The sequence below is a fragment of the Orussus abietinus genome, unplaced genomic scaffold (assembly GCF_000612105.2).
Source record: "Orussus abietinus isolate OABI.00-Male unplaced genomic scaffold, Oabi_2.0 scaffold442, whole genome shotgun sequence".
In the NCBI taxonomy this organism is placed as follows: Eukaryota; Metazoa; Arthropoda; class Insecta; order Hymenoptera; family Orussidae; genus Orussus; species Orussus abietinus.
The window spans coordinates 1-23,209 of NW_019394586.1; the positions used below are offsets into that span (position 1 = coordinate 1).

The 23,209-nt window shown below is 34.8% G+C and overlaps 2 protein-coding genes across 7 annotated transcripts; both read left to right on the forward strand.

The window, feature by feature from the left end:
• Window positions 1–205: 205 nt before the first annotated feature.
• Window positions 206–3,852, forward strand: LOC105703341 (dihydroxyacetone phosphate acyltransferase). 2 transcript variants are annotated; one of them, XM_012431674.1, is made up of 7 exons: window positions 206–341; window positions 510–913; window positions 1,003–1,413; window positions 1,532–2,048; window positions 2,117–2,409; window positions 2,555–2,808; window positions 3,348–3,852. In XM_012431674.1, exons 2-7 carry the CDS (start codon window positions 622–624, stop codon window positions 3,678–3,680), a joined length of 2,100 nt encoding a protein of 699 aa, XP_012287097.1. In that variant the 5' UTR covers window positions 206–341; window positions 510–621; the 3' UTR covers window positions 3,681–3,852. The 2 variants fall into 2 exon arrangements, with proteins under 2 accessions (XP_012287097.1, XP_012287096.1); XM_012431673.2 differs by having other exon boundaries at window positions 219–913.
• Window positions 3,853–5,574: 1,722 nt separating this feature from the next.
• Window positions 5,575–16,877, forward strand: LOC105703340 (biotin--protein ligase). Of its 5 annotated transcripts, none has more exons than XM_012431667.2 (17): window positions 5,575–5,816; window positions 6,417–6,605; window positions 6,736–6,887; window positions 7,906–8,073; window positions 8,159–8,312; window positions 8,371–8,436; window positions 8,508–8,705; window positions 9,808–10,162; window positions 10,245–10,376; window positions 10,482–10,808; window positions 10,961–11,312; window positions 12,247–12,429; window positions 12,837–12,969; window positions 13,057–13,217; window positions 13,285–13,399; window positions 13,599–13,812; window positions 14,845–15,019. In XM_012431667.2, exons 2-17 carry the CDS (start codon window positions 6,455–6,457, stop codon window positions 15,017–15,019), a joined length of 3,036 nt encoding a protein of 1,011 aa, XP_012287090.1. In that variant the 5' UTR covers window positions 5,575–5,816; window positions 6,417–6,454. The 5 variants fall into 5 exon arrangements, with proteins under 5 accessions (XP_012287090.1, XP_012287093.1, XP_012287094.1 ...); XM_012431670.2 differs by lacking the exon at window positions 5,575–5,816 and adding an exon at window positions 6,063–6,132; XM_012431671.2 differs by lacking the exon at window positions 5,575–5,816 and adding an exon at window positions 6,195–6,213.
• Window positions 16,878–23,209: the final 6,332 nt, after the last annotated feature.

Sequence of the window (23,209 nt, forward strand, 5' to 3'; positions counted from 1 at the left end):
CTTGGGGGCAAGAAACGGTGAAAGCTAACGTACGAAACCAGAGGGCAGCACAGGATGCGATCGCACGATCCTGCCCGTAAGCAATCTCCCAACTCATCTCTGTCCATGCTCTTCCCCTCGCTCTGTAATGCTTCAGGTCATCCGTGCTGCCATCTAGCGTTCCACTTGGTGACTATTCATTGGGTATCAAGAGTCAACACGGGTACTGGGCTTCTATGGAGACTTCTGAATTCTTTGATAATATTTGATACTGTGAACGATGTCAAGATGAAAGAGCGGCTGATAAGGTTATAGTTCGAATGATTAGCAGAAACCATGGTAGTCCGGAGGAGATAACTCAAGTAACGAAATATTTAAAGAATTTAGTAAAGAAACATTGAATGCTCGGTGTTTACTTTATTTTTCCAACATGTCCTCTTTTTCTATCATATTCCTTTTGTATACACTCCTGGCTTGCAAAGCAGTTTCTATCCATCTTCATTAAACATATGATTTTAATTTTAAATCAGGCACTACATACTGGGGAACTTGGACTTTGCTACAGGCAGAATCTGAAAACATTTCTCTGACTGAGTGACAACTTAAGGTTCTACTGTGAAAATAATTGGAGGCTTTGATACTATGGAGAATTGTGTTAAATTTTTAGACATTTTGGCAGAGAGACGGAAGGATTGTGATATCCAATGGGTTTCTCGGCCAATGGATCCATTGTCACCCCACAAATTGCCAACAGGGGCAAAATTCTCTAGAAACAAGATAATTGACGCCGTCTTAAAAGTGCCTCGAGTCTTATCTGTAATGAAAGAAATGACTTCTACTGAGGGATTACGTGAAATAGATATTGAACGGAAAGCACGAAGTATTTTAGAAGAAATGGCCAGTAAAGCTGATCTTGCTACCATCCGTTGGATAGGTATGTTTTGGAAAAGCAGTTGAAGATATGAGAATATATAGATTACTAAAACAGAGTAAAACTATATGAATTGTGGATAATTATTTCAGCAATATTTATCACAAAAGCATTGAAGCAGATCCTGCTGAGCATTCGAATAAACGAAGACACTTTTATGAATATTAGAAAGGGAATGCAAATTGCAGAAGTACAGTACATTTATGTGCCTACTCACAGGAGTTATCTGGATTTTATATTAATTTCGTACATATTGTTTTCATACAACATGGCTTTGCCAAACATAGCAAGTGGCATGGATTTTTATCAGATGCGGATAATTGGAGAACTTCTCAGGAAGACTGGAGCATTTTATATGAGACGTAGTTTTAGTTCCGATCGATTGTATAAAGAAATATTCCGTGTGTATGTGAATACCATTATTGAACACAGTGACCGAGCTATTGAATTCTTCATCGAAGGTACCAGAAGTCGCAGTCAAAAAAGTCTTTCACCAAAGTATGGTGAGTTTTAAAGATCTTAAAATGGTAATTTCATATAAGAATTTTCCTTATGTGTAATAATAGAAATACAATTCATTCTATAATGTAATACTATGTTAACATACTTCTTTTGTTATAGGATTTTTAGCGAATACACTCGAGAGTTTATATCATGGAAATGTTCCTGATATTCATTACATCCCTATTAGTATAAGTTATGACAGACCGTTAGAGGAATTGCTATTTGCCTACGAATTGTTGGGTATTCCTAAACCTGCAGAATCGACAAGTGGTCTTCTTCGATCATTATCAATTTTACGTGAGCCTTTTGCTTATGGACATGTTTACATTCATATAGCTCCACCAATTCATGCACAGGATTACATAGATTTTGTAATGCGAACAGAACATTCTATTAATCCGTATTCAAAGTTACCTATGGCAGCAGTAAAAAGTCTAGCAAATTCAATTATTAATAGTCATAAAAAGTATACAGTAATCACACCATTTAATATTGTTGCTTTACTATTCAATGAAAATGTTCAGTCATTCCCTAATCAACCCTATACATTGGAAATGTTACTCCGTGATTACAATTGGATGAAAACGATATTGATGGATTCATTAGGAGCTACTGTATCTCCAAGAGCATCGAAGTATGTATATTTTTATCTTTTATTAAACCATGTCTGAGACATTTGTATTAATAAAAAAATGTTGATAGCATGCATAAAACTGTAGAAGATGAAACAGAATATCACGATATCCAGGAATGTTTAAAAATACATACAAATTTACTGGTACTGGATTCAAATAATGTGCTGAAATTGAAGGAAAGGCATAAAGGACCAATTCTTGATAAGCATAAACATGTAAAAGGTCATTCATTGAATGAGCAAACAATGAGAATTACTATACCTGTAATTAACATAATGACTTATGTAAATCCTGCATTTGCGTTTTTAACAAAGCCTGCAATAATCGCTTTAGCATTGCAATGGGCCAACATTACTAAAGGTAAGAAAAACCTACATTTATGTATTACTATTAAGTAATTTCAGTGTTTATAAAATATAAAAATAACATCATTAATTAAGAAAAATGAAGTAAATATTATAAATACTAGCTTACCGATTTAATGTTAATTAAATTTAATTTTCAGATGAAGCCTTCGAAGTGTACCGAATACTTAGGAACTTACTCAGCACAGAATTTGCTATGCCAGCACATGTAACAGAACCACAGCTCGACAATGAATGGCAAGAAGGTTTAGCATTATTGATAAAGCAAAATTGCATTAAATACATAAATGGCTCATTTGTATCTGGTGATAACCCAAAACTCATGTCTCTTTTATGTAATCTCATTTTACCGTACATAGCGGCAGTATACATGACCTGTTCTACAATTTTACAGGTATGTTTTATTAGAAAGATTCTATTACTAACATTTTATGAAGATGAGCAAATTTAGATAATCACAACTATTTTATATGCTAAGTATGTTGGGTATATATATTTTTATAATTATACTATTGGCAAAAATATCCAAACTCATAAAACACTCGTATCAAATATCAAGTAAAGTTTAAATTCCTTAAGATGATGTGAAAGTGGCGTCAAAGGGGTCTTGTTTATGAAACTTTTCTACGAACTGCCCTGGGTGTACTGAATTGTTTAAAATTTTACCACGTGAATATGGAGTCCTTAAGAAAGATCTTGATACTCGTGACATTTAATTTTTTTAATTTGTTTATCAACATTCTTTTTGTATAAAAAATAAAATTTCATAGATGTCAAGACCTTCCTTATAGCCTCCATGTCCACATTGTAAAGTTTGAAACAATTCAGTAGATTCAGAAAAGTTACATAAATGAGATCCTTCAGATGTTATGTTCATATCAGTTTAAAAATTGAAATAATAAAGTCACTAAGGATTGATGTATATATTTACAGTGGAATGAATCGACAATGGGCCCTCCGGTGCACGAGAAAATTCTAAAAGAAACTCAGAAGCAAACAGAAAGACTGTTAATTAGTGAAGACAAGTTCATCAGGCATCCGTACACTCTTTCTCTCGACTTGTACTCTACTACTATAACTAGTCTCATTGCTCTCGAAGCAGTTAGTGCTATTGGAGATCCGTGTGTTTATCATGGAAATAGAGTACAACTGGCGATATTACTCTTAAAATTAGAGAAAATATTAATACATCATCCTCCAGGATCTTATTTAAAGATCTGTCTTATCAACGACCCTGAATTGGCATCTACTAGAGCCAAATTGTAACTAGTTATTTATTTATTTTTAATTTCTTATCAGTATTCCAGTAATAACCCATATTAATTATTATGCAAACTGGGGTTTATATTTCGTGCAGGATAAATTTTACAACTAAAACATTGTAACATGTATGTATGTGCGTACTGCTATATTACATATTAAAAATGCCTCTCAAGTATCCCTTGCGTTATGACCGGGCTAATCAGGAATCTGTATCTTTGTACAAACAATTCTGCTGTAGAGAGATATATCTACAATTTTCAATCAGAACTAAAAAAGGCCACTGTATTGACTTATCGTTTTAAAACTTCTCTTAAGGTGAGGTGAAACCCTCCTCAAATCAGTTGATTGGAATAAGACAGTTTTTTTTGTGTATTGGACCGAACTGTCTGAAATTTTAGCATCTGACTTCTAAGCATCTAAGAATTATCCTGACACTTTCAAAAATTGGATTTTCGAAACAAATTTGTTGACTTAACTTAGACCAGAACAAACATGAAGTCGAACTCTCATATTTGAATAAATATACAATTATTGAAAGCTCTGATATGAGAAACGAAAGTGTCAGGACAATTGAACAACGATTTAGAACACGTTAGTAATTAAAAAACTAACATTTGAACGAGATAAAGGCCAAAAAAGTGTCTTATGCACTTCTATATTAAAATGATGGTAATACAAGGTCTCGGAGAGAAAATTTAGTTGCCACTGGAATTACAGATGGGGTAGGGTGTCACTCTGCAGTCAATCAGGGCCTCAAAAACCATGAATACGAGGGATTTTTTGAAGTTTTACTTCAATTTCTTTATAATTGTACTGTAACTATATATGGAGTATACCATTTAGTACAATATTCGATATAATTCGACACAGTTGCCGAAATAAATTCGAAACTACTGTAACAGCGTTTCCTTCCAAAAGATCACTTAAGAAGAAACTACTACAGTATAATGAAAAGTATTCGAAGGGTTTCATTATAGGGGTCACTAGGGTTAAGTGAGGGCACAGCTTTTCTACATACACTTTTGGGAATAATTAAACTATGTCTTTGAGAGTGTTATTTACAGCTGACAAATGTTACCTTTAAATTTGAACACCCATTGTCGGAATTTCGATTTATTGATTATTGAATTTCATGTAATAGGAATATAACGAGACCGGCTTGGATGTTCATCTTAAAATAGGGAAGCTCGCTTTGTTGCTATGTTATTACACGTGCTTATTTATTTGTTTTAAATCCTGCGAAGCCGAAGGGCATTCCTTACAGAATGGCATAGAGATTTCTACTTCACCGAATAGTTCTCGCACGTGTCGGCTGTATAGTTTCCACGTTATAATTTTAAAGCAAGAAGAGTGTGTTCCTAACCACCTGCTCATTTCTATTCAAATGGAGGGGAATGGAAATTCACAAAAATGTTGACAAGCAAATGGGGTACGCTCTATCGAATGATGACGATTTCAATTTTCAGTATTAAACAGTAGTGGGATATCGATACTGGAAATGGTGTTTTTCGAGTGGTACGTAGTATTTTCCGTTACAGTTTCAGATTCTACGTTCAAACGAAGGAAGTTTTGTTTCGAAGATATTAAATGCATCAAGTTTCAAATAATTTTCAGAGTGTAATTCATGAATAGAACAGTTAGCTAGGAAATTAGATCTTCTAATTAGAAATTATGATTATATTATATATTACATATTCATAAATTAGGCTTTCAACATTATTTCAAACGTGATGCAAGCATTATACAAAAATCGTCGAGATAAAACTTTCATATTTTTTGACGTAGAAACTGCCATGAATACCATACAGCATTTGAAAAACTTGACTTCTGGTATTTATGTCCCATTTCCATTTAGTACTCGAAGTTGTAATTATCATTATTATACGGAGCATACCCGATTTACTTATTAGAATGTTTTGGGATTTCCAAGTAAACCATTCCTCTTTATTTTAATAGAGGTGGATGGATGGTCAGAGACACCCTGCATGTTGAATTTACATCTGATTACCCTACGGGTTTATATGTTGAAACTGTACATACTCTACGAGCGCCATCTTGGCAGTGCAAAACTTAACAATTTTAAAATCGTCTGCTGAAAGGTGCATTCACCTCCTTTTCGGAAAACAGAGCATTGATTAGGTGTGTACGTACTTTAACAATTTTCTACTTTCCCCGCTACCAGACAGTCGCAATTCAGTAATGTATCGAATTTTCGTGTTTTGCTTCCATAGGCAATCAGTGATAGGACGGGTGATATATTCCTAAATTGTATCTTATCACTGATGAGTAAAGTGCCCGGTGAGGTTAGAAACTCGGTTACTCCAGTGACCGTGTTTCGGCGTCTGATTACTGATCACGTGATAACGTCATTATCAATCGCAAAGGCAATAAGTTAACAGCAAATACGCACTTTTTTGACGATACGTCTTAATCTTATCAAAAGCACGAAACGAGAGTATAAACATATTCTGAATCCGTATTTATTGTGATATATAATTAAATTTAGGTCACTGTTTCTGACAGTGATTGTTTTAAAGTGAATAGTTTTTCTGAAATGTGTTAATTTTTAGTTAAACTTTAGTTTTTTAACTTGCTCTGCATCAATGCTTGATTAAAATATTAAGTCAGCAAATGACTATTCTCGGGGTTGAGATAATTTTTTGTTCCTTGTATTATTAACATGATTATGCTTACTTTATGAATGATAATTATTCAATCTCTTTTTTACCCATTTAAAAGGAGGGGCGCAGTTGCATGGTCCATACCACCGTGTCAAAATGTTATTGACACTCTTCTATATGGTTGCCACGTGGATTCAAGCTTGGCGGCTCTCGACTCTCAGAGCTCGTCTTAGTGTTGTTCTCAAAGGCCCTGATAATTTTCGCCCTTCAATAATGTTTTATGGGAAATCTACTCGGCCGAAAGAAGGTAAGATATGTTTATGAATAGGTTTTATTTTATTTTTAGAAGTATCTGATTAAAATATGAACTATAGAAGTTATATTAAACAGAAATTTTCTTGGTATCACTTACTTAAATTAAATTGTTTCCTTTCAAGATCCTGTGGGAAGCAAGAGTGCAATATCTAATGGTAACGAATGTGTTGACAACATGCTTAGTTCTCATTTCTGCAGCAATCGGAACGACGCTAAACTGGGTGATCTTCTGTGGTTCCAAGCAGATAAACGACTATGCACCATTTATCCTCAAGTATGTAATGGTTATTAACATTTTCAATAAAGTACTTTTTCAACATAGCAACAATAGAGCGTACAGAAATGAAGGGGACATATTTTTACTGCGCAAGTGCAGCATATATCATAGCATATTATTATGACTGCTCTATTTTGCATAAATATGAAAAAACTACAAAAAAAGGATTAGAACAAAATGCACTGAAAATTTAGGAGTGGGAGGTTCAATGCAAAGTCTAAATATATATGGTCTAAGATAGAAACAGCTAGCTACAGACCATACTTATCGGCGCCCTTGTAGAATTTCCTAATAGATGCAATATGTATGTACACACAGTACAAAAACGCTCAAAACTTATAAATGTCGATTTTTTGTTGTTGTGTAGTACAATAGATATCTGCTTTCTAATGAATTTCTTATTAACAAAGTCTTTATATCTTTACGTGAAGTACATAACTTTTATTGAGTCCCAACGCTCGATGACTAACGCTCAACATTATTGGGATAGGGCTGCTTCATATCAAAATCGCGGTGCCGTGAATTTCACGCACCGCGATTTTGATTCAGCAGCGGCGCTTACGTCACTAGTTCACGTCACAAGTATTACGTAGCAGCACGGTCAACTCGGGTTTTTTTAATCGTACCATTTCCCCTTATAAATTCAAATGAAATATTTTTACTAAATATCAACACTTATTGTTTCACATAGGATACAAGTACATATATTCAAAACAATTCTAACTTCTCTCAAAATCATATGATTGTGAAAATATAGTTCTCAACTTCATGAAACAAAATTGAACAAATTAAAAAATTGAATCTAATAAAATAAAAAATTATTAAAATATAAATTGGAAAACATTTCATTTGTCACCCATTAAAAGTACTCACAGTAATTATGAGCATTATGTCAGTGTTCGCCAAATAAAATGTTTTCAAATTTAGTTTCTAATATTATTTGGCTTGATTTAGCTTTTAATAATTTCATTTGGTTATACATTAGTTGTTTTAACAAAACAAATCTCTCTTTCAGCAAAAAATCGATATTTTGACTTGGCTAGTGTTTCCTCATGGAAAGACGTTATTTCCCCTTTGTTCTCATAACTATGGACAAGCATCAATCAAGGACCCTAGAATGCATGTATTGATCGAAGCCGACATGGACAATTATAGTCCACTGGCTTACACAAGGGCAACAAAGGTAGTATGAATTTTCTTCCTAATATTTCAATCTAAAGCTTGACCGTTAAAGTTCTGCAAAGCCAAGATAAAATCATAACCTTCAGCTTGAGGATTATGGTCAAATTCTCGCTTGGACATCGAATAAGTACTTTGGAGTCATCTTGGAGACTGATTTGGACCACATCACTAAATTTTCAACGACGCTTATGAATGGAGAATGTTTCATAAATAATGGATTACTGCTCACGCGTGTTCAATGTAAGTAAATAGGTCTGCATTAATGAAACATTTGCTGATTTGTCTTGTTTCTTTTCAGCTGTTTTGGTATCAGGGAAACCGTGCATTTACAACGGCGAGGAGTTTATTCCTTCGTACAATAAAAGTGAGTGGTGCGTAATATGCAATTTAGTGGTTGTAGTTTTGGTATTTACATTTCTACTTCCTATATTTCAGAATTAATAGGCAAAGCCCAGTGGGATGCTCACATCAAAACACTAAGAATATTTGGTAGTGCAGCTAGGTTAGTAGCCCAGCAAGGATTACCGATGGAAGTGGAAGATACACCAGGAATAGTAATATCACCAGGAACTAAATCTTTATCCCTGCAAATGCCTATGATTCTTGAAATCACATTACCTGGCGATATATCCGGTAAAAGTTTATAAACAAAATCTCTATTGGTATAGTAAGAGATTAGTTGGGAGATTGCTGGTGGGCAGGGTAGGGCGATCGCGGTCCTGTACTGCCCTCGATGGAGAATGCGGTTGGCTCGCACCTTCGCAATGGTCGTGCCGTTTTGCAATACCCGACGGCGGCTTACCCGTCTAAGGAGTTATGTTTTTAAATTCTCGAGAATTTAAGGGGATGTAAAACCGGCATCTGGACAGTTCATGAAGCTTTTCTCCGAATTGGGTGTGATGAATCGTTTCACATTTTTCAACATGAATGTAGAGGCTATAAGGAAGGTCCTAACACTCGTGAAACTTTATGAGTTTCAGGACCTTCCTTATACCTTCAATATTTATATTGTAAAGTTTGAATCGATTCAGTACACCCAGTTTCAAGAAAAGTTTAATAAACGAGAACTCTTTAACGTCACTTTTTCACATTACCTTAAGGTAAAGTGAAACCTCTCTCAAATCAGTCAATTCGAATAAGACACTTTTTTTTAAAGAGTGTTGGACCGATTTGTCTGAAACTTTGGCACATGACTTGTGAGTACCTAAGAATTATTCCGAGACTTTCAAAAGTAGGATTTTCAAAAACTTTTTTTGACTTAGCCTACACCAGAACCAAAATGACGTCGAGCTCTCATATTTCGATTAAAATGCAATTATTGAAGGCTCCGATATGAGAAACGAATATGTCGGGACAATTGTTCAACAATTTCGAACACTTTAGTAATCGCGAAACTCACATTTGAACGGGATAAAGGCAAAAAAGTGCCTTTTGTGCTTCTATGTTAAAACGAAGGCAACACGAGGTCTCGAAGAGAAAATGTAGTTGGCATTAAAATCACAGATGACGCAGAGTGGCACTCTGCAGTCAATTAGCCCATAAAAAACCATGAATCCATGGGATTTACTTCGATTTCTTTTGTAATTACTCTACGGAAACGATATATGGCACTGAAAACTCTATAAGGAGCAATCTTTCATCTCATTTCTGGTATAGTCCTACCTCTGTTTCACATCATAGGTTTTTATAAGGCCTTAAACTGTAATAATATTTTTATGTGACATTAATCTACTAGATTCAAAGGATGTTCCATCTGACTGTCCGGTACCGTCAACACCGCCACCAACACCTGCTTCGGCTAGTGCTGTCATTAATGGCACCGCATCAAGATTGTCACAAGCATTAACAAAGTCGATGGATTTAATTCCAATGGTTTCAGCGGATAAATCGGCAGTTTTGCCCACCAGTCCAAGTTTGTCTAAATCGGAGAATTTAATTCTAAAAGAAGATTTGGGCTTAGACGTGCAATCTTCCGAAGATATTAAAGACTCCGGACTTTCTAAATCCTTGGACATGTTTGCAGACAAAAACTCTGCCACTCGTAGTATGCCATCTCAACGCAAAATATTCCCATCGACAAGTGCTGCTAAGTAAGCATTCCACACAAGTATAATAGATTTGTATAATGGATCGGCAGTATATCGTTGTGATATGTTATTTTTTATGTCTCAGCTATTCTCCTTCAAAGAAAGTAACAGATTTCACAACTGCTATAAAACCAATGAATATACTCATTTATGGAGACAGTTCTGTGGCCGTTGATAATGTGAAAAACGTTCTCGACAGTATAGTCAACCGGATGAAGTAAATATACTCTTTTGTAATAAAAATTATTTATATTTCTTACACGTTGCCTGAATTTTAATTGGCTTGTATCGTTTAATAACTTTGCAATTCAATGTTTATTAGGTATATAGTGTACATACTGTCCGCATCGGAAGCTTGCAGCGATATTTGGGTGAAACAAGCTATTTTAGTAATCGTGTGCGGTAATGTTGGTAACGAGGTGGCTTCCCAGCTTGTCGAATACATGGTCAAAGGTGGGAAACTACTCGCTCTCTGCTCCGATACCTTGCACACCTTACTTCCATCGTTCAAGACTGCTGAAGTACGTGAACACGAACTTGTTCGCTTTTCTTATGGAAAGTGGAAACATGTTCGAATGATGCATCACATATTTTGCTATCAAGCTTCTCCTGCCAAGACAAGGTTTTCACAGGACCACGAAGACGTTAAGTAAGACGTGGCAATCCATTGGTTCATTGATTTATCATTTAGGAATTAATTTCCTTTTCGTACATTACGCAGATGGGGTTTTTGCACTTCATCGAATGTGGGAATACTTTGCCATACTATTTGTAACATTTGTTTTTAAATTGTGTTTTTAGGGTATCAGTTCCTCAAACGCCGGCTACCGCCAATGTCTATGACAAAGCAGGAAATTCGCATATATTCCACGTACGTGTGTTAGGAACCGAAGAAACGTGGCATACACCGAGTTTACTGCTTGCCGATTTGCCAGAAACTGGGGGAAAAGCTGTATTTTCCCAAATTCATTTGGAAGCTGACCCGTCGCAATATGAATTTGAGGAAAGTAAATTCAATGTCTTGAAGCAAAGTAATTCAGCGCGATTGGAGATTTTTAGTGACTTGCTTAGCACTCATCTTGGAGTGGATGTTAGTCCTCAACCTTGCGTAGCACCAGTTTACACTCCAGGTTTCTTCTTAGGAACGTATGAGGTATGTGTTCCGTGATCTTTTTAAGAATAAATTGTACGTTCTTTTTAAATGTTATGACCACTCTCAAAAAAGCACAAAGGAAGTTTTTTTTCCTACACTTTGCCATTTATTTTAGCAGACGGTGTAGTGTGAGAATTTTTATTTGAATCCTAAATATTACAAAGAGGGATAGTAAAATATGTAGTTTGTATTTTTATAATTATGTACTCACCGTGCATAGTTTGCTAGTTGAACGCTCATAGTAATCTCAACTGAACTGCTCGTTATTAAACCTATCTTATTCCAAATTGACATTTCCGTCACGGCCGTATGGTATTATAAACTGTTAAAGGTGAAAATATTGATTACGTTTAATTTCTTCATATTTGCTTGGGCTGTCCCATAAGTTTGTGTCTCTTTTTTTATATATAAACAAATTTATGTTAAGAAGTGAAATCTAACAATATTAATTAACAAAACATTTTCATCTTCGTTAAACATTTTTTCTCAATGTTTAGGCAGTTTTTCAATCTCCCTCCTAAAAAAATGTATATAATATAATTTTGAATATTTCAACAACACGAACTTGTGGATCAACCCAATATTCATATTAGAAGAATCTGAATCACGAACCGATAGTTGCTAGAAACCGATTTCAACCATGAATGGAATGAGTCATCTCGATAATGATGATAATGGGCAATAAAGTTATTCTGAAAATTGGCAAATATTAAGAGGCATACTCTTATTGTTAGATATTTACTAAATACGATATATTATGATCGATAGTGCAGAGCGTTTAACTTGTCTGCAGATGACGCACTAGAAGATCGATAACACTCATTGCACCTTATGATCTCCACACTCCAGTAGTAAACATACACTTACTTTTACTCATAAGCATACTCGAAATCGATGCATCCAGTCGTTGTAACTCGCATTGTCCATTATGCAGCTGAAATTAGAGATGTTGAAGCAGCTGAAAGATGCAATGCAGCCAAATAATATTCTTAAAATGACAAACATGGATATTCAGTTCTGTGAGCAAGGTACCAAGGCGATGCCTCCTTCTTCTACCCTGCTTCCGGTTATGATACATAGTTGTCCCGATAACTTCTCCACGGTAGAATACTTTGAGGTGAGTCTTTATCCTCTATGAACTGTCGAATGTTTACTAGACCACAGTGTACCTTTCTGAAAATGGTTAAACAAGTTTAAGTAAACATCTTTTGCCAGATCCATAAAATTATAAATATTATCAAACCATTTTTGGAGAGCCATATAACTGACCTGACCCCGACATTGTGAAGTTCCAGCAGGTGTGAGGGAAATTAATAAAATATGCGGCTCGCTAAAAGTGTTTTAAAAATATTTGTAATTTTATGAACCCTGTGCTTAAATTCTTTGCTGAGAAACGATGTTAATGAATCGGGGAAGGAATATTTGTTGTATTTGGGGCATAATAATTTATTTCAGTTGTTTCGTGCCCGAAATGATTTGTAACGGTCAGGATATAGAATTTAATATAATATCTTCCTTTTCCAGATCCTTAGCACAAAAGTTGTGGGTCGATTAGTGATATACAGCGATGTAATGACGTCTTCCATGAATGTAACAAACGGCCGTTCCTTGTATCATGGTTTAGCGATCATTCCTCGACGACAAACTCAAGGACAAGGTATGACTTTATTGTATAATCCTTGATACTTGAACTTTTTTTTATTAATAATGGAGAATAACTATCCTGACTTTTTTATGTTAACAGGTAGGAAAAAGAACATTTGGTTGGGACCAGAGGGTTGCGCTATGTTCACTCTTCAACTTCACATTCCTTTGCATTCACCGCTAGGAAGACACGTATCCCTTCTTCAACATATGGTCTCAGTCGCAGTAGTTTTAGCAGTAAAGTCCACTCAAGGTTACGAGGTTTGTAGTTTATTTCCTTCAGTTACTGAATATTCGTAATTCTGTATTCATTTTGAATGTTTTGCAGAAAATTGATATTAGATTGAAATGGCCTAATGATATATACGCTGGGAGTTCCATAAAACTTGGCGGCCTTCTAGTTCAATCGAATGTGATCGCATCAACGATGATCTGTAATATAGGTTTGTAACTGATCCTTTTGTAAGAAATATAAAAATATGGATGAAAATTCAAATTGAAAAACATTTTTCGAACGGTATCGTACGATTACTGACTTGTAACCAGTACTTTGCTAAATAAAAAGAATAATTCAAGTTTGATTCGTTTCCAGTTAACATTTAATATGAAAATTAAGATGACAGTGCAAATAATTACTTTCAGGTGTCGGAATCAATCTGTCAAACAAGGAGCCCACTTGCTCTATCAATCAGCTTATCGCTCGTCACAACGAGCTCAATGGTGATAAATTGCAAACCTTTTCGTTGGAACGATTTCTGGCACTTATCTTTAACCAATTGGAGAATCTTTTAAATAGTGTGCAAGGTGGCAATATGGACACTTTATATGAAACTTACTATCAGCACTGGCTGCACACGTAAGTTGCATTTGTAATGAGTGCTCGGGAAAGTAAACTGAAATATCAAGTTAATAGGTTTTTCGCAAGTTAGAAATACTTTGAAAGTGAAATAAGTGAAAGTGAAACCCATCGAGAAATTTAATCGACGTCGGTAAAAAAGATTTTTCTGCATACATACGTTACCGGCTTTCGTATCTATTTTGATAGCTGTGTCGAATTATATTGGGAATTATACTAAACCCCATATTCCATACTTTTGAAAGTGTCAGAATATTTCTTAGGTTCTGACGAGTCATGTAAAATTCAAGACCAGTTCGGTGCAATACTCTTAAGGTGAAGAGAAACCCTCTTCAAATCAGTCAATTCGAATAAGATACTTTTTTTTAAGGGTATTGGCCTGAACTATCTGAAACTTTGACACATGACTCGTGATTACTTAAGAATTGTATTGACACTTTCAAATTTTGGATTTTTGAAAAAACATTTTATAACTTAGCCTAGACCAGAACCAAGATGTCGTCGAGCTCTCATATTTCGATCGACACACAATTATTGATGGCCCTGATATGGCAAACGAAAGTGTTAGAACAATTGCACAACAATTTAGAACAATCTAGTTATCGAGAAACTCTTATTTGAACGGGATAAAGACAAAACAAGTGTCTTATGTGCTTCTATGCTAAAACAAAGGTTACGCGAGATTTCGGAGAGAAAATGTAGTTAACACTAAAATCACAGATGGCGCAGGGTCGTGCTCTGCAGTCAATTAGAACATAAAAATCATGAATCCAGGAGATTTTTGGAGTTATTTCGATTTCTTTATAATTATTGTACGGAAACGGCATGTGGAGTATGCCATTTGGTACAATACTCTATATAATTCGACACGGCTATCGATATAAATATGAATGTCGGCAACGTAGGTATTTAAAAAAATCTTTTTTACCGACGTCGATCAAATTTCTCGACGTGTTTCACTGCACCTTAAATCTTTAAGTACCTTTTCGAGCATGTAGATTCCCAGGTTTTGTTAATACGAACATTTTACAGAGATGCAGACGTTACGGTCATGTCGGAGGATGGCACATCCCAGGAAGTCAAAGTCATAGGAATAGATGACTTCGGTTACTTGCAAGTTCAGGGAGAGAACGGCAATATATTTTCGGTCCATCCTAATGGCAATAGCTTTGATATGTGCAAAGGGCTAATAATTCCGCGAAAGTAAATCTTATTACAAGAACAGAGAGTTCATGGATTCGCTCTTTGATAGATTGAGAATAATGTTACACATGTATCTATGTTTGGTATACTCTGTGAAGGCTCACTCTGGCATTTATCTGCTACTAGATTTCGAAGCTTTTTTGATGATTGTTTTAACATTACGAAATACATTCGAAGTGTAGCATAAGGAACAATCATTGACAAGGTTACTTGAAGCAGTCATTTGTTTACAGGGCCCTTTGGATCCCTTGTTTGTTGGATAGCGACACTGTCGTTAACTTGAGCGATTGCGTATGAAGATCTGATTGTTATTAATACTGATCTCTATCTCAAACGTTTGTACACGTACCTTTTCAGCTTGACGTACTAAAGGAATTTTTGGTTAGTCTAAGTTCACGATGAGCATCGTGTTTCTAAGACGAATTTAAAAAGAATCGTGGAAATGTTAAGAATGACTGCTCGAAATTACTTTTATTTATTTGTGAATATATTCTTTATAAGCAATCTCGTTACTTTGTATATGTGTATGAATTTATGAGGTACGATGTAAAACAAATATTCGTTGAGTAGACTATGAATAAGAAAAACAAATCTTATATAAATACTTTCAAATAATTCTCAGTCAATATTATTTTATCGCTGCGTTTAAGTTTGGCTGTGAAATTGATTCGGTACATTAGTTCCTTTTAATTTTAATCAAAAATTGGTTACAACATTATTCTTAAACAAAGTATACTTATTTTTACATTCTACCATGACAAGTGATCGTGTTCCTAATAACTCAGAAATTGTGATTAATTCCGTTGTAGACAGGAATATGAAAAACAGATATTGCGACGTCTATATGTCTGAAATGATTTAAGATCTTAAGTTTGTTTTAATGGTTTAAGAATGCTTTTTACAAGTCACGATTGGAGGAGATTAATGCATTTCAATTCCAAGAAGGAAAAAGCTCTTGAAATCATCCCTTTTTATATTAATTTTAAAAGAACGTTTTCATTAGTCATTACACGTTATTATAATGTTAGTCTGATCGTAGTTTAGGTTGTCATTCAAACGAAAAATGGAAAAAGTCTCATGCGGTTGGACAGTATTTAAAAGATAATCAGAATTTAATGTCCATAGCAGTTTCCCGTCTGTGTACGTATTTATAAGTTTATACTAAAAGTATATTTACCTTTTTTAGAACGATATTGCATATAGGCCTATGTCTCTCTAGACGGGTCAGGCTTTATACTATTCTTAAATTCGCACAGATAAAACGCGAAACGAAAAGTGATCCGATAATACCGCAAACCGTGGATAATGATCGTTCTTTCATCGTTGTGCATCGCTATGCATAATTCTTATGCACGAGTTTATATGCATACTGTATGTGACATGTAACGTACTCTAAATGCTGCCGATATACCCTTTAGAACATTATTTGTAAATGTAATATACATTCGAGATATTATCCACTTAACACTCTGACGACAAATCTGCTCGTGCGTAGGTTAAGTGTAAACTTTTCTGAGTGTCATTATTAAAATAATATTCCGTTGTTACCTACACTTGCACGTTTCATTGTAATTACCCGAAAACTGCAGCGTCCAACTCCCCAGCTATAAAATTGAATGAAATTTAAATGAATGTATGGATTAATTTTTATTTTAAGATATTTTACTAGGAGTGAATATTTGAAGCCTATTTTTAAAATTAAAAACCATGATTTACGATGCGGTTTAAATAATATATCGCCTTCACAGGGATTTATCAAAGCAACTCGGCGAAAGCCCAGAATTAAATATATCTTTTCTTTTAATATCAGGTATTACAATATGTACATTTACTATTAATAAATTTTTACAGTGCACGAACAACATAATGATTAAAACATTGATGCCTTAGCGTAACTAATTAGCGCATTATTATTTTAATGATAACAAATCGCTCATTGGGCTCTGGTAAGAGTGTGCGGACTCATGAAGATCACAATGTTTCTCGTTTCGTAACACCCATCGTTTCATTTGAACGCATTCCTAATTATTAAGTAATATGTCAAACACTCGTCGGTCTTGAATTTTTTAAAAATGCTATCGACCAATCGGACAGACTGACGAATTGGGGGAAACTATCCGCAAACCCTTGGTATTCCGTAAACGTAATTATGAACCTGGATAGATACAGTAACTATTAGGAGCAATGACAAAACTAAGTTGTTCCATACGTAGAGATGCATTAACAATGATTTCTCCTACACAGAATCGTATATCGACGTTTAATTAAATGCTTTTATACGTGACGGAAAAGAGTTCTACATGTACGTGTACAATACGTTGAACCTCTTATCGAAAGAACGTTCTTCCGACGTTTAAAAATGTCTTACCTTTTTTTATTAGGTCAGAGGCTCCTAGCCAAAGCAATTTGACACTTATGCGTGCCGGAAAGAATCGTAAAACAAGTAACAAAAGCTGCTTACTCCGAGAACAATTACATTTGTCCTTCCCTGTATTCAGGAATGTTTTTTTTCTTCAAGTGAAACAACGCACGTATACTTTAATGTAAAGTTGCACATATCTTTAAAAGTATGGTTTATAATTTAAAGAGATGCATCGCTTTGGATTTTCGTTATATGTATACTATGAAGTAAAGAAAGTAGCCGACATTTTCGAAATAGATTTGTCAACGGTAAATAGCGCGTCGCTGAGAGATTTACAAAATGATTACCAAAATTATCTGAATAAATTTCAGCCTCTATACGTTCTTCTTAAGATGATATGAAACGCGTTGAAAAATGTAATCGACGTCGATAAAATAAAATTCATCTATACCCTTTTTGGTGGCACCATACTGAATTCTCAAGTGGTAACATAAGCTGGCGCGTCTCGTTCCGACATTTACATTTATGTTGAAGTCTTCAAGTCTAAGTTGAGAATTATACGAAATGAAGCGTTACACGTGTCATTTCGGTAAAATAATGATAAAGAGATCGATGTAATATTGGCGACATTCCCTGAATTCATGACTTTTTATATTCTAACGGACCAATGGCGCCATCTGTGACGTTTAGCAGCAATTACTTTTTTGCTCTAAAGACACGTGTTATCCGCGGGACAAAACAGCATTCTTTTGCAATCGTTGGTGAAGGTATTTTCCATATTTTCCCATCTGATTCTGTAATATACCATCTCTACGGTATTCTAAAGTGTTCGAACTAGGTTCTAAAGCTCTTTATTTTCGATTTTAAGCCTTAAAAAAACGTAAAACATCAAAAACATACACGGACCTCGCCATATTGGTTCTACTCCATGATAAATAAACAAATTTTTTTTTTTAATGAAATTTCATGAGTTTCAGGATCTACTTTAAGCCCTCCGTGTTCATGTGGTAAAACTTGAAACGAATCGATAAACCCACTTCGGAGAATACTTTCACCAACGATTTGACTTCTTAGATACGTATAGGCTGACTCATATCACCTTACATTCTCAAAATGGACCCTTTCCGAATTTGGCAAAGCAGGTTGAGTTTTTAAAAAATATAGTAACAACGAATACTAAGATTCTTGTAGGCAGAATTGTACTACCTCTGTCAGGAAAGATTCATGAAGGCAATTATCAACGCCCGACACCTTCCATTCAGAGTATCGTCACTTATTGTACGTTGTTAACAATATTAATAGAGGCAACCTGAAAGAAGGCCGCACCTTTGCGCAATCACTCATCAATTGTTCACACGTGTATTCGCAGAGATGCACAAAAACCTGAATACAAATGATGGCAAGGCGGTGTCTGGTCAAAAAATACGATATCTCATGTATTTGTTGTTCTGAAAGTTACTGCGGTCTTTGCTGTTTGATGCTCTCTTTTCAAGCAAAATTGTTCTTCCTTTCCGCCCATGTTCCATCCCACTTTTAAGCAACTTCGCTTTACATTTTGATAACAATAATTATGTTTTAAATATTAATCTCTGTTATTTAGACTAAATTTCTACAACGCCTTGCCACATTGAAGTCACACACACGTATATTGATATTTTTTAACCTTTACTTGATTTTTCAAGTATAACTTAATGTGCACTTTCTTTTTGTATCATTCCTTTGTAACCAAAGCATTTGTTTAAAAGTCGCAAATTTATAGACATATTAATTCATGAAAATATACATAAATTGTAAGTTTATAAACATTTTACTTTATGATAACGTCTATTAATTGCAAATTCATAAAGGATCATTCTTATATATATAAAATTAGGAGTCCTAAAGTAGAACGCGGTGCTCGTGATACTTAGTTTTTGATAAAACATTATTTTATTTATCCCAGATCAGAACCAAGAATACATTTTTTTTCTTAATGAAATTTCATGAGCACCGCGTTCTTTCTTAGGGCTTTCATAATCACGTGCTGAAATTTCAAATGATTCGGTACACCCGATTTGGAGAAAAGAAATATATATATAGAATAGATAAGAATAGATGATCCTTTCATATCACCTTAATCTTCTGATGTTAACTATATATATAAAACGTCAAAATATTTGTAAAACTTTTCTCCAAACCGGGTGTACCGAAACATTTGAAATTTCAGCACGTGATTATGAAGTCTCTAAGAAAGAACGCGGTGCTCATGAAATTTCGGTACAAAAAAAAATGTATTCTTGGTTCTAATTTGGGATGAATAAAAAAAATGTTTTATCAAAAATTAAGTATCACGAGCACCACGTTTCTCCTTAGGACTTCTAATAATTACATGCTGAAGTATCCAACGATTTTGTGCACTCAGTTTGGAGAAAACTTTTAAATATTTTGATGTTTTACATATAATATCTAACATCGATTTCACGTGCACTATTGCGAGGAATACAATTTTCCGATATTCCTTCGTACAACGCAACGGTGCGTCACTTCGTGGAAAGTTTTACCTGCGTCGATCATACATTATAATATCACGGCATTCCAGACATGTCAAGAAGGACCGGAATTCTATGTTAGACGCAATTACGAATAAAACTCGAAACGCCATTGTCACGTTGTTGCATCATTTCTCGCACGATTGTCATCATCGAAATGATCCAATTGCAAGGAAGGCGTCTCGAAGTCGCATAATCGACAGAAATACCGATACAAATACAAAGGTTAGCACAGAAGAAGGTACGGAACCTTCTGCGCTCTTGATTATTCGAGACGCCGCGCCTAAGATTTCCGCAAATCCGGAAATAGAAGCAGACCGACTTCCAAGATTGCCTGAGATTTTCAATTTGAGACCGAGACGATTCCTCTCTGAAATTATAATAATTACCTGTAATCTCTAATAACCCTCCATATATTCCATAAATTCATGAAACACCCGAAGAGAAACGCGATGAAAATACGATTTACGCGGTTCAAAATATCTGCTTGGAATATGGTTTACGTGTAGTCGAGATTTTTTAAAGATTTAATGTTTCAAAATTGTTTATGCCTGTGGTCGGAATTGTAATATACGAGTGTACGAATATCAAGGGGGCACCCTATAGCGAATTTCAAAATGTTTTGTGTACTATTTTCGGATATATCTTGTATAAGAATTCATCAGCATTATGTACAATTGTCATAAGACATGTAAGCAAAAACTCGAATGTTTTTGATTACCGATTTTCGATTCAACATCAAGACGAGTACTCTTCGAAATGTCCCATAAATTCATGGAACACCCGAAGAGAGACGCGATGAGAATATAATTTACACGGTTCAAACTATCTGCTTGGAATATACTTTACGTGTAGTCGAGGTTTTGTCAAGATACAATATTTCGAAATTTTTGTATGCCTGTGGTCGGAAATTTTAGTATACGAATGTACGAATTTCAGGGAGCACCCTATAATGAATTTCGAAGTGTTTTGTGTACTATTTTTGGACATATCATGTATAAGAATTCATGGGCATTGTGTACAACTGTCGTAAGACATGTATGCGGAAACTCAAACGTTTTTGTATACCGATTTTCGATCATTTACAGGTATATAGTTGTATAAATTTTGAGAAAAGCGCGTTGTAGTGGATTTATTAATGTTTGTACTGATTTTATTTCTTATCTTAGTGTTTCATTCAAACTGTTGAATACCACTGTATGAATTCTCACGCAGAAAAGGTGTTTCTCGAAATGTAACATATATTCGTCCTGTTTTCGTTTCGGATGCTTTTGGTTTTGTTATACGGTTGTATTGTATGAAAATGTTCGAAATATCGAAACATCTTTAAGAGCGTAGATTGGAATTCATGCACTCTGCGAATACCGCATTTCATATATTAATTAATGCAATTAAGCTGATGTTAAATAAGATTTTGGGAGATCCCTAGTGTTGAGGGTCGCCAAAATTAATTTTTTTTTTCGAATCGAAAAAAGCTTTTTATGACGAGAAGGAATGTTTTGTATGACCATGAAATCGCTGATTAGCTCTGTTATAAACTACATTTTGGGTACAACAATGATACACATAAGATTTTCAACACATTTTTCTCGCAATAGCAGTTTATAAAATGGTAACCGTAGTATCTTAAAAACGGATGATCGAATCAATTTCGAATTATGCAGTTATGTTCAATAGATATCTAATTCTTGCTGGAACTAGAATTTTTTCAAATAATACAAAATTCGAATTTTGCAACTCAAAAAAATGAATCGCTCTTTTGCAACATTTATAGATAATCTTTGTTCAAACGATAATCGTATTCATGTAGGCTAAGACTTTTTAGTTTTTGCCATTTCAGACTTCTACGATAGCTAATTTTACAGTTTCCGACAAAAACGCTTTTTTTAGACACTCCAGTAAATTACGTCTAACTCTAGAACAACTCAATATTTTTAAAAAAACTGGTCTTAAAATGTGGTCAAATATACCTAGAAAGTTACACGTTGATAAGACGTACAGTTTTTTTTTTTTAACTTAACTCCCAAAAATTACGTTTTTCTTTGGCGATCAACACTAAAGACGCCCCTTAAGGTGTCATCGTATTATTAAGATTTTCAAGTTGGAGTATTCAAGAAGGTACAAGGCTAAATAACTCTAAAAGATATGCTCAAGATTGAAGGGTCGAGAAGCAACAAAACTGAGCATACCGCATATATTCGCATTACAAATTTAATAACAAGAATCGAAACCACTTGATTGCAGTTTAAAACGAATAAATGTAACGGTTCCATTAGCGAAAGCATATCGTTTTGATCTCGCAGAGATGAGACTTTTAAGAGACGAAGTCCTTCAAGAAAGAAGCGATTGAAACTTTAATCTCAATAAGAAAGGACGTCGTCTTTAACACGACAATTTCGGAGAATAAGACAACTTAATTTTACGCTTCCGAGTATAAATCCTTTCCTTGCACAAGTAAAAGAGGTTTGAAAACATTGACGACATCCTGTGCATCTGAACTACCATTAACGGGTTTAAAGTTAAATTCAACGCCTGTCGTGCACCATGGAATGCATCTAGATAGCTAGTCACTAGACAATGTTATACAACAAACGCGAAACGAATTTCACCATTGTGGGGTAAGTGCAATCATACTCTGGATGAATATTTGCAGGCACGAGAGCAGACATACGCTCACACGACATACGCAACAAGTTACACGTTTACATGTCGTTATACTTTGTCGATCTAGCCAGAACCACGCAAAACGGAATCGATTATAGTTTTATGTACACTTTGAATACACTATACCTCGATTACGTACACCACTTAATTCTGACAAACGATTCTCCCCGATCTCTTCGCAGAATATAGTTACAGTCTACTTGGGTTCCTTTAAACCATTAATCGTAGTCCTTCACCTCCGTTGTTTCGCCAATTAAATCAGACAGAAAACTTAATTTATCGGTCTGATACAAGTGAAAACACAAACAATCTCAGATCATGCACTTCCGACTTATCCAACGAAACAGTCATCATATGCAAACGATCGATTTCTATCTTAACAATGATTTGTATCGAAAAATGTCAACAGTAAAAGTTTTTCCATTCCTTACCTTGACGAACTTTTATTCTAAACTTTTTTCTCCACCTGTCACGATTAAGTCAGAAAATCGTTCGCAAGCAGCAGGGGATACAGTTACAACCTAAGGGGTTAAGGGGTTGCTTAAGGGGTTAGTAGGTTGTAAAATGTTTTTTAATCAAAGTGAGTATACGCGAGAATGAAATGGTACAGAAAATGTTTACCGAACTGTTATATTTTATG

Coding starts and splice junctions, on each gene's coding strand:
- LOC105703341 (XM_012431674.1), top strand. CDS start 622: ATGGAGAATTGTGTTAAATTTTTAGACATTTTGGCAGAGAGACGGAAG. Junction 2,049..2,116: donor GTATCTCCAAGAGCATCGAA/GTATGTATATTT, acceptor AAATGTTGATAG/CATGCATAAAACTGTAGAAG. Junction 2,809..3,347: donor CCTGTTCTACAATTTTACAG/GTATGTTTTATT, acceptor ATATATTTACAG/TGGAATGAATCGACAATGGG.
- LOC105703340 (XM_012431667.2), top strand. CDS start 6,455: ATGTTATTGACACTCTTCTATATGGTTGCCACGTGGATTCAAGCTTGG. Junction 12,430..12,836: donor CCACGGTAGAATACTTTGAG/GTGAGTCTTTAT, acceptor TTCCTTTTCCAG/ATCCTTAGCACAAAAGTTGT. Junction 13,218..13,284: donor AGTCCACTCAAGGTTACGAG/GTTTGTAGTTTA, acceptor AATGTTTTGCAG/AAAATTGATATTAGATTGAA.